This window comes from Carassius auratus, unplaced genomic scaffold (assembly GCF_003368295.1).
Source record: "Carassius auratus strain Wakin unplaced genomic scaffold, ASM336829v1 scaf_tig00033307, whole genome shotgun sequence".
Taxonomy (NCBI): Eukaryota; Metazoa; Chordata; class Actinopteri; order Cypriniformes; family Cyprinidae; genus Carassius; species Carassius auratus.
This window is the reverse complement of record NW_020526069.1, coordinates 246,199-258,234: the sequence shown is the minus strand read 5'-3', so window position 1 is coordinate 258,234 and position 12,036 is coordinate 246,199. Positions and strand designations below refer to the sequence as shown.

Here is a 12,036-nt window from a genome sequence, read left to right as displayed (position 1 = left end):
ATTATTTACTCACACTGATGTAGATGTGTTTTTTTCTTCATCAAAACATAGTTAGAGAAATTTTGCTTTCCATCACTAACTCACCACTGGATGCTCTGCAGTGAATGGGTGCCGCTGATAAAAACACCACAATAATCCACACCGCTCCATCAATTAACATCTTGTGAACTGAAATTATTATTATTATTATTATTTTGTCCTCTATCCATAATATTTATTTCTCTTGTGAAATGTTCTTCTTATCTGAATCAGGAGAGAAATATGCAAATTATTTTCTTACAAACACACATCTTTTCACTTCACAAGATGTTAACTGATGGACTGGAGTGGTGTGGATTACTGTGATGTTTTCATCAGCTGTTTGGATTCTTATTCTGATGGCACTCATTCACTGCAGAGGATCCGCTGGCGAACAAGAGATGTAATGCTTAATTTCTCCAAATCTGAAACACCTGATGGTGAATACATTATTATGTATTTTCAAATAGGACTTTTTTTCCCAAAAGTTACATTAGGTTTATCATTTTGATTCATTTTAATAACCTGTTTTTTTATTATTATTATTATTATTTCTATATATTTCATTATTTTAGAAAACATTTATTATCAGGCACATACTAAAACACTTTCCTCCTTAAGTATTGAAATCCAAAGTAAAATATTTATACATTTTCATGTTTATTATCTAAAAGCAAGAAATTGTCTTTTTTTTCTTTCTTTCTTTCTAGAAATTGCTTAGAATTTGAACCAATATCCTTCTTTTCTGTTATTGACATGTCACTTTCATCCTTTTAGCCCACAGAAGATGGATGCGCCCATTTAAAACACTTTTGTACTACTGTCTACAAATATACAAAATCCAAATCAGTAAACACAATGTCTTCATTGCTAAAATTATAGCTTTATTTATTTTCCAGATACAAATTTCCATTTCACTCATTTAAACATTTAGGTCCCAATTTCTCCTGAATGGAGAAAGTAAGTCTGTCCAAAGTCTGTCCAAAGTGGAAAAAAACAACAACCAAAAAAGAAAAAAAGAAAAAGAACAAGTCCTCTTCACAGTATGTACAGGCACATATACACAATTGTTAGCAAACTATACACAATACAAATAAAAAAAAGAGTACGTCTTTTGAGTGGGTTTAAGTTCTCTTTTAACCCCAAATTCATTAGAAAATTACCATATATTATTTTTTTACCCTTGTATAAAAACTCGTAGCCAGGCGAGGGCTACATATACACCAACAATTCTCTAAACAATGGTCTGAATTGTATATCTGCAAAGATACAAAGCCATATTCCACACAACTGGCAAAACAAGAAATCGCAAGGCTCTACAAAAGAAGGTTTCGCTGCATTCTCTTAGAGATGAGTGTTCATAACAGGAGATTCGCCAAAAAACCTCACCATCATGTACGAAGCGCTACAATTACTTAAAAAAACTCTCATGCATACACACACACTTTCTTCTGAGGAGTGTTTTTATGAGAGTCGTGCACTCATAATGCAGTCCATCGAGTGAACCTCTCATAAAGCACCCCAATCAGAAAATCCAATCAAATCTCAAGCATGCATCAGCCTATAATAATCAAAAAATACACCAAGAGCCCAAACACATTCAGCAATGGGCTAATAAACATACACAAGATGAGCAAACTAATACGTTTTCAATTTTTAAAACACAACTCTGTGCATACATTAGTATGATGAAGCGTAATAGCTCAAAATCAGGGAACAGGGAAGCCTTCAAGATGTGTGTCCAGATAGCATTGAATTCATTATTTCAGTTCTATACATAAAAGGGATCATGTTATTATTATGGGTGAGCCAAAATGTAACCACAAAGGTGATTTTTATTCAGGTAAAAACAAATGATGACCATTTTAAGAAGCTTAAAACAATGGATGCACACACACGCAAATATTTATTTGGTGAATATAGATCGCTCGAGGAAATGAGCTGGCTAGAAATGATTGAGCTACACATGGTTTTATATTGAATCCATTGAGATCGACGGCTATAATCCTGAGACGCACTGCAGTCCAGAGACTAAAAGCACTGTATGATCTTCACAACAGGCAACAGTTGTGCCACAGTTCATCTTTTCCTCCATTTGGCAAGTAATGTCAAGCACGTTTACTTGAATTGTAGACATTATAAAAAGTAACAAAGAAGGCACATTGGCGGTCATGTATAAATAAGTAGTATTTACAATATAATAAGTTAATTTCTATTCAGTGTCTGATGTACACAACTCTCAATCCAACTGCTGATTTTCTATTCATTGAGACCAAGTGAATAAAGATGCTTTTCTCCATTTTGCCAACATTAATCCAATGACCCAAACTGTCCCAGTTTTGTTTCAATACCTCCCAAGAGACAGCACATCCCGGCTGAATTGCAATTTCATCTGAGACTCAAAACTCTTGAGATTGGATCTTCAATTGTGCTCGCTTGTGCTATTAAACACAAAGCAGGCATTAGGAAATCAATGCCATGTAATGTAAGTGTGGGTGAATCTCAGAAAACCTGCAAAGATCTAGGATTGGTTTCATGCCTAAATCAAATGTGGCCCAGGCCCATATTTTATAGGGATACATCAGAAATCTTGGGAGTGAAGGCATATTAATGCTTGATTAACATAAATTAAGTTAAAAGCTTCTGATACTACAAACCAGATTCAGATGAACACATTTAACAATTTTGTGAAATTCCAGATATTTGCAATATTAACAACAGCGGAAAACCTGAAAACTGTGACATTTTGCATGCACACCTAAAGCTACACAATAACATGCACATAAATATTGTGCTTTTATAACTTGTTTTGGCACTTGTGTGCATAGACTTACTCTACAGTCCCTGGAAAAGCGTAACACTTGTTTTGATCTGCAATGCTAATGTAAAAACGTTAGTATAAAAGGTTAACAGCACAGGGCCAGGGACAGTCTTTGAGTTTAAGATGTGATTGTGCAGAAGCAGAACATTTCTAAACCTGGAACGAAATACTCCACGTACAGTAAAAGCAAATGTGGGTTTTGTTTGAATCAGTTCATGAATCTCCATACACTGGATCTGATCACTTGCGTGAAAGTAAAAATGGTATAAAATGTGTCGCAGCATGTCACAATATGTGAGAGCTGCTTCAGTAGTGTCATTAAAAAAGTCTCGTGTCACAATTTTAATTAAGTAATCTTCAAATAAAGAGCAGAGCCTTTCAGACAAAACACATCAGAATTTACCATGCACGCACACACACACACTCACACACACTTCCCATCAGTCAATCCTCCAGTGAGTCGTTCAGCGCCTCAGTCTGAAAAGCAATCCTTTTCCAATAAAATTCCCATGAAGGTTTCATCGGAAGAAAGTGATCGTTACTTCATTTCCTGTTCCATTTTGTTAAGAATATGCAGGTAGTTTATGTGAACGGTTGTGGAAGCACACAAGTGTTTTCACGTAGTGACTGAATTTCATCAGCCGATCACACACATGATTATAGATGAGCTTAGACGACAAGGAGAAAGGTCAAAGCCTAAAGGTCAGTGACTTTATTCTCCACCAGGGCGGCAACCTGCTGAAGCCGATACGCAAGCTGCATCTTCTGCCCCGCAGCGTCTTCTTCCAGAGATATGATAATCTGCACAAAATGCAATATGAAGAATATATTAATTTCCTCTAGCACAAACATGATAAGGTTATATCAGTGCCTACTGACCTGATCATAGTATTTGTTGATATACTTGTAGAGCTCATGCAACGCCACCAAACTGTTCATCTCAGACGCAAAACTCTAAAAACAGACAGTCATCAAAATATTAAAATAGAAGGTTTAAGTGTCCTTGAGAAAGAAAAGGAAAAATCTTTTAAAATGGAGGGAAAATCTCATTTAAAAATTGCACATCCTTATACCTTAAATACAAGAGTATAAAAAGTAAATTCAAAGAAAGAACTTTTTTTAAACATCATTCAAAAAATTTTTATTTTACTAATATCATGAATTATTAGTTAAATTAATATGCTTAATATTTGATAATTATTAACTTGAATTTTCACATTGACACTGTATTTTCTTTTTATAAATGTCAAGAATTTTTAATAAAAAAATATTTTTGAAAATTTACAATTTATAATTCAACAAGTTGTCATTCCACATGCCATTTTTTTTTACAAATATCATACATTTATATTCCAAAAATACTTGTAATTATTAATTCAGTTTTTTCATGCCGAATAACTTTTCAATATCATGTACTATTCATTCAAAAATATTTTTTATGTTTTATAATTCTTAATTTAAATAGTCACACCACATTTGTTTTTTATTTAACAAATATTATGTAGTACTAATTCATAAATATTTTACAGTAACTAATTCAAGAAATTACAGATCCCATTTTAAAACCTGATCAAAATCAAGAAATTAAAAAGAATATTCAAGTTGCTGTATGTGTGAATTACTAATGTATGCTTGAATAGGGCAATTTGTTTTTGTTCTTTTCTAAGCCTGCTGTGTGTTAAAATGTAAAATGGAGTTGAATTAAGAATAAAGTAAAATCCAGTCTCACCCCTGACAGCTCTGTGAGGGTTGAATTCATTTCCTGGTAACAGCCAGACACGGCGTTATGAATATCACTGTAGTACCTGCAGGAGAGGAAGAAGCTTTATAGCGCTAGATACCATAACTATCCTCTATTCCTTTCAGTTGCTTCTAGATGTGTTAAATGCAAAAGTCTGCATTGCTATGCATCATTTAGATTTTCTCACCTCTCCACCAGCTGCTTGTATCGTGGGATTTCTCGGGCATACAACAGCTTATTCACTGGAGAATCCTGAAGGACAAGACACATGACAATGATCTCTTTCACTGCTACCAAATCTTTCAGCTTTTTCCTTTTTTTCCCTTTCCTGCCTTCTCGCTCAACATGCACTCTCTGATTATAATGAGGTCACAGCTAGAGAGGTCAAGAGGTTAATTGCTGTACTGACCCGGCCTACTTTGTGCTCGGATGTAGTGCAGGAATCAATGAAGGTCTGAGCGATAACGGAAAGGACGGCATCCACGCTATCCGTCACCTGCACGTCAAAGACGAACTGAGGATTCTTCAAGATGTTGACCCAGAAACGCAAAGGTAAACTGCAGGTGGAGGGAAGACAAGAACACATTTTAATTACATTCAATATTATGAACACAGAAACATCAGGGTTCTCACACTTTCTGCTCCATGATTTTTTTTTCTAAAAATCCATTCAAATTCAGTAAAATCAGTTTGTCCGATCTGAATTAATCAGTTGCTCACTTTTTTTTTAATATACAATTTTAGCCAAAGAAATATTACAAAATTAAAATGCATATAAAAATGTATATTAACTATAGAAATTTGCAGATTTCACAAATGTCCTGGGCTTTTCCATTATCTTTGTATTAACTATGGATTTCTATAATATTGTAAATCCATTGTGATTCAGACTGATTGAGTACTGAATCGTTCAAATCACTTAGTGAACAAGTTGATTTGGGGAAAACAACTAAAAAGAATAATTAACTAGCTTTGCAAATTTTACACAAGAGCAAAAACTAGATAGTATTATATATAATTCAGAGTAAATAAAAGTAATTTCTTAAAAAAACAGCACCAAACAAATTGAATAATAACTACCGTATTTTTCGGACTATAAGTCGCACCTGAGTATAAGTCGCATCAGTCCAAAAATATGTCATGATGAGAAAAAAAACATATATAAGTCGCACTGGACTATAAATCGCATTTATTTAGAACCAAGAACCAAGAGAAATCATTACCTTCTACAGCCACGAGAGGGCGCTCTATGTCTTCAGTATAGACTACAGGAGAACTGAGCAGCATAGAGCGCCCTCTCGTGGCTGGAGACGGTAATGTTTTCTCTTGGTTAATTTTCCTTGGTTCATGTCTCTTAGTTCATTTCTCTTGGTTCACGTCAATTTAATTTAGATAAATAAGTTGCAGCTAACTTTAAGTCGCAGGACCAGCCAAACTATTAAAAAAAAAGTGTGACTTATAGTCCAGAAAATATGGTAAATTAAATTTCCACTCCAAATGTCATATTTAATCCCATTTCATATGCTGTACTAAGTATTAAAAAAACGTTTTCTTAAAATGCTTCATTAAAAAGTTTTATAATACTCAAAGATGTAGGAAATAGCACCGACCTATTTGTTTTCCATATGTGAACGGTCTCTGGGTCGTCAATCCCGTGTTTTTCTGCCATGTCGTCCAGGAAGTCAAAGAAGAATCTGACAGCGATGGGTGGAGGCCGTTTTGTACTCAGTATGGCTACAAAGACATCATCTACAAACTTCTGCAGAGTGCCCTGAAGATACACATTTGTAAACACAGAGCAGCTTTCAATGACATTGACAGTCAGCAGCATCTCAAACAAATATGAGAAACGGCAGGATTTGTTTGATGTGGCGTGTACTGTATTAAAGATGGCTCCATCGCAAACATTTCCCGTACCTTCATAGAAAGCAGTCGTGTAAGGTAGATCTCAGGAATGGCTTTTGCCCGCTCCCGCTCTCTCATGCTGCTCTTCCTGTGTTTGGGGATCTCGGGGTCCTCGCTCGGCTTCACCAGATGCCACAGACGAAGACCTTCCTCCTCCTCTCCTTCCAGCATGGGAGTTTCTAAAGCAAGACCAGACATCAAGAAGAATTGATCACTCGTTGCTCTCTGATGGTCAGTTATGAGTGGAAAGAGTGTAAAAATAATGGCAATTTACTTTTGATTGATCAAAAAGTATTAAACTTACTCTCTCCAGTCTGGTAAAACTGATTCACTCCAAGAGAACTCTGGGAACGAGGGATGAGAGCCACAGTGGCCCCATCAGGCAGCTGAGAAGAGAGAAGAGAGAAGAGAGACACTTAGAGCTAAATCAAGTCAACCAAACAGATGGTCAATGAATCAACTAACCAACCGACTCAGAAAATTAAGCAGTTAACATGATGCAAACTCCATACAATAAGGCATCCTGGCTCAACCGAGACTCGAACATTCTTGCTGTGACGCAATCATCCCACAAAATCAACCAAAAAATTAATTTCCAAAATCAAACAATAAAATCAACCAAACAATAAATTCATAAAATCAATCAGCTTACACAAATCAACCAATCAATTCACAAAACCAACCAATCAACTTAAAATCAACTGAACAATAAATTCACACAATCAATCTAACAATCAACTAAAAAAAATAAGCAACTCACAATTTTTTTTTTTACAACAATAATAAAAAAAAATCAATCAACTAAAAAAACAAACAAAAATAATTAACCAGATAACACACAAACCCCACACAAGAAAGGCATCCTGGCTCAGCCCCAAAACAAACCAAACAATAAATTCAGAAAATCAATCGAATAATAAATTCATAAAATCAACCAAAAAATGAACCCACAAAAAAATCAACCAAACAATACATTTAAAAAATCCATCAAACAATAAAATCAACCAAACAATCAACTCACAAAAATCAACCAATCAATTCACAAAACCAACCAATCAACTTAAAATCAACTGAACAATAAATTCCCACAATCAACCTAACAATCAACTAAAAAAATATAAGCAACACACAAAAAAAGAAAAAAGAAAAAAATCAATCAACTAGAAAACAAACAAACAAAACATTTACCAGATAACACACAAACCCCACACAAGAAAGGCATCCTGGCTCAGCCCCAAAATCAACCAAAAAATAATTCATAAAATCAATCGAATAATAAATTCAGAAAATCAACCAAACAATGAACCAATGAACCAAACAATACATTTAAAAATCCATCAAACAATAAAATTAACCAAATAAATTCATAAAATCAATCAAATAATAAATTCATAAAACAATGTAAATGTCAATGTCAACCAAACAATGAACCCACAAAAAAAGAAACCAAACAATAAATCCACACAATCAACCTAACGATCAACTTAAAAAAATCAATAACATTAATAAAATTAACAACAACAAAAAATCTAAGAACTCATAAAAAAAAAAAACTGTCAATCAACTAATCAAGCAACCCACAAACCAACTAACCAACCCATATTTCAACTAATCAGTCTGAATGAGCTTCCATGTTCAATTCTAATCACAGTAAATGTCCAGCTGTACCTTGTAGTGCTGTAAAGTGTTGATCCGTTTCCAGCGACCCTGAACGATGGCTGTGACATCATCATCAGAAAGAGTCAGGTGACCCGCCTGACCTGATCTCCACTCTGAAGGAGAACAACACACAAAACAAGAAGCTTTAACAACAACAACAAAACTGTAGTGGTGACTAATCTATATACATCTAGAAAAACCGTACCAAGGTCCAGTGAGTCTGCGGCTGGTCTTTGGGAGAATCCTGCTCCTTTATAAATCTGGTCCAGGATTTTATCTTTAACCTGAGTGATGGTGTCGGTGTCCAGAACTTTAACAGGACAAGGCTGGACCTCGACACCGCTCTTCACCAGCACAGTCAGAGTCTGAGATGAGACACAAAAACTCCTCTTATTAGATTGGTTCATTTAGGAGATTTGCTTGGTATAGCATTAAGATGGAAGCATTACAGAGACGTACCACTGAGCAGTATTCAATGTCCTCTCGGAGCAGGTGGCTGTCGTTGAGAGTGCGTTTGGCTTTGCCCGTCACTGAATCCACTGGTCCTTTATCCACCTGGTATTTAATAGCCCTGTACAACTTGTAGAGAGGCTCACCAGCAACCTCCTAGCAAAAATATAAAGATAAAAGATAAATTAATAGTTCATAATAATAACGATGATCTATTATTTTATTAAACTATTTAAAATAATAATAATAAACAATTATATATATATATATATATATATATATATATATGCAAATAAAAAACATTATTTTTTTCACAATAAATACATTTTAATGAAATACATATTCTTATTTTTAATTAAAACAATGATTAAATTAAAATATATTTCTTGTGAAAAATAAATAAATTATAATAATATTACCACATTTTAAAACTATGAATACAAACAGTGATTTATTCTCATTATTCACTCATTAATCAATGCAAATCGCATGCTGTGATACCTTGAGAAACGAGTAGAGACAGATGGACATCCAGTTGGTCAGCATCTTCTCCACCACCGTTTCTGTCCTACAGATGATGACGTGTGAAATATCAGATCAGATTAGATTTACTATAATCAGATCAGGATGGATCAGACCGCTTGTTTGTTTTTTTACATTAACACATGATGCACTCATTTGAAATGTATAAATGTATTTATTGCGAGCTAGAAACTTGTTACAATGGAGTCTTAGAAACACCAGGTAAAATCATCAATAGAGGCAATCCATTTTCATAAGCTAGGAGTCTCTTATTAGTCTGCTTATTATTGTTTATTGAATATTATTGAATACTTTGTTCTTGAAAACCACACAAACATACTATACAGTATAATTAAATCACATTTCTTAACCACCTGCTTTGTGGTTAACTACAAGGTTACATCTTCAAAAATATGCGTCTACTCACACGTGTACTGTCTGACAAAAAAGAATAATATGAAAATAATCAATTAATTTATTAATTTTAATATTTTGTAGCCTCTGAGACTCCCTAAGTAAAGGTGCAAATATCAATGCCAGCTGATTCAAGCAACACATATACTACCGTATTTTCCGGACTATAAGTATTTTTTCATAGTTTGGCTGGTCCCGCGACGTATAGTCAGGTGCGACTTATTTATCAAAATTAATTTGTCATGAACCCAGAGAAATGAACCAAGAGAAATGAACTAATAGAAAACATTACCATCTACAGCCACGAGAGGGCGCTCTATGCTGCTCAGTGTAGACTACAGCAGCAGTGAGCAGCATAGAGCGCCCTCTCGCAGCTGTAGACGGTAATGTTTTCTTGTGGTTCTAAATAAATGCGACTTATAGTCCAGTGCGACTTATATATATATATATATATATATATATATTTCCTCATCATGACGTATTTTTGAACTGATGTGACTTATACTCAGGTGTGACTTATAGCTCGAAAATACGGTAATAAAACATATGCCATGAATGTTGCTTTGGGTAAAATAACAATAATAAATAAAAAGTATATGTACAATACCTGCGCAGCATGAGTTTGGGGTTCTTGGCCACATATTGCTGCACTAGATCCCCCAGCAGGGTCTTCATCACATCTGTGAAGTATTCCAGCTTGTCATGAAGGGCCATCGTGAGAAGTGATGCGACGTAACCTCTGTCCCGCTGTGAGAAACTCTGCTGCACCTCCAGAGTATGAATGAACTAGAGGAACCCAGAGCAGAGTTTACCTGCATTAGTGCCATCAGATGTCGCCTAAAATGCACTACAACAGCGTTCTAGTTTAACCAGTTTCAATCAAACAGCTTCAGCTTTCAAAACACTGCACTACAAAGCCTCAGACTGCAACAATGGATAAATATTTAAAATCCCGAAGTTCAACGCTGAAGTTTCTGTGCTGCTGTCTGACAGGATAGCGATTGAAACCCCCCCACCCCCCAAAAAGATAATAATAAAAAACCCTCTTTCTACTAAACAGGCATCCAGCTGCATTCTGTGCAAAATGAATATTACATTTGCTTTCTTTTTCATCTTTTGTTTACTCTTTGAGGTGAAATAACGTCTCCAGAAACAGCCACTGACGTGCTGAATACACCAGCGGCATAAACACTGTAATTGCACTTTTCCTCTACAGGAAAACAAAGCACTTCACTGACCCGTATAAGGAAGAGTCTGTTGTTGAGCAGGTTGTTGAGCTGACCCAGGCCCTGCTCCACCGTCTGCCTGCGAGAATCAGGCAAATCCAGATTCTGACTCAGCGGCGCACCCTTCTGGCCGGGGAAGAAAACACGCTCTGCGTATGTGCGGTAATCCAGAAAGGGGATGCCAGGACCACCAACGTCACTGCTCAAATCCATCATCTCCGTCATCAGATCTGGAGGGCGGGAAAAAGTCTCTTTAATGGTGCATGTTATGGATACCATCAATCGAAAAGTTTCTCTCAATTTGAATGCATAAAAAGTGCATGTCGTTGGTGCAAGCTGTCATTTTATTTTAACTGTTATAAATATAAATTTAGGGGAAAAAAAGGAATACTTCCCAAATACTATAGTATAATACAGCTGTAACTGTTAATACAACAATATAATTAAAATAAGTGAAATCTATCTATCTATCTAAATCTAAAATGAATAATACAAATAAACTAATACTTACATACAACTTAAATAAGATAGACAGACAGACAGAGATAGACAGACAGACAGACAGACAGACAGACAGACAGACAGAGACAGACAGACAGACAGACAGAGACAGACAGAGACAGACAGACAGACAGAGATAGACAGACAGACAGACAGAGACAGACAGACAGACGGAGACAGACAGACAGAGACAGACAGACAGACAGACAGAGATAGACAGACAGACAGAGACAGACAGACAGAGACAGACAGACAGACAGACAGACAGACAGACAGAGACAGACAGACAGACAGACAGACAGACAGACAGACAGACAGAGACAGACAGACAGACAGACAGAGACAGACAGACAGACAGACAGACAGACAGACAGACAGACAGACAGACAGACAGAGACAGACAGACAGAGACAGACAGACAGACAGACAGACAGACAGACACAGACAGACAGACAGAGACAGACAGAGATAGACAGACAGACAGTGACAGACAGACAGACAGACAGAGACAGACAGACAGACAGACAGACAGACAGACAGACGGAGACAGACAGACAGAGACAGACAGACAGACAGAGACAGACAGACAGACAGACAGACAGACAGACAGAGACAGACAGACAGACAGACAGAGACAGACAGACAGACAGACAGACAGACAGACAGAGACAGACAGACAGACAGACAGACAGACAGACAGAGATAGACAGACAGACAGAGACAGACAGACAGACAGAGACAGACAGACAGAGACAGACAGACAGACAGACAGACAGACA

At 36.0% G+C, this 12,036-nt stretch overlaps 1 protein-coding gene across 4 annotated transcripts in view; it reads right to left on the bottom strand.

Annotated features, from left to right (window-relative positions):
• Positions 1–881: 881 nt before the first annotated feature.
• The window catches only part of LOC113081181 (plexin-B3-like), a 74,864-nt gene continuing 63,709 nt past the window's right edge, over positions 882–12,036 (bottom strand). For all 4 annotated transcript variants that reach the window (XM_026253244.1, XM_026253241.1, XM_026253242.1 and 1 more), the window contains exons 22-35: positions 10,769–10,986; positions 10,138–10,316; positions 9,096–9,162; positions 8,604–8,750; positions 8,350–8,509; positions 8,154–8,257; positions 6,790–6,871; positions 6,498–6,664; positions 6,191–6,351; positions 4,990–5,137; positions 4,768–4,832; positions 4,569–4,644; positions 3,719–3,793; positions 882–3,640 (exon numbers count right to left, since the gene is read on the bottom strand). In XM_026253244.1, the coding sequence (XP_026109029.1) occupies positions 3,536–3,640; positions 3,719–3,793; positions 4,569–4,644; positions 4,768–4,832; positions 4,990–5,137; positions 6,191–6,351; positions 6,498–6,664; positions 6,790–6,871; positions 8,154–8,257; positions 8,350–8,509; positions 8,604–8,750; positions 9,096–9,162; positions 10,138–10,316; positions 10,769–10,986 (1,754 nt within the window). In that variant the 3' untranslated portion in view covers positions 882–3,535. The remainder of the gene's footprint in view (positions 3,641–3,718; positions 3,794–4,568; positions 4,645–4,767; positions 4,833–4,989; positions 5,138–6,190; positions 6,352–6,497; positions 6,665–6,789; positions 6,872–8,153; positions 8,258–8,349; positions 8,510–8,603; positions 8,751–9,095; positions 9,163–10,137; positions 10,317–10,768; positions 10,987–12,036) is intronic.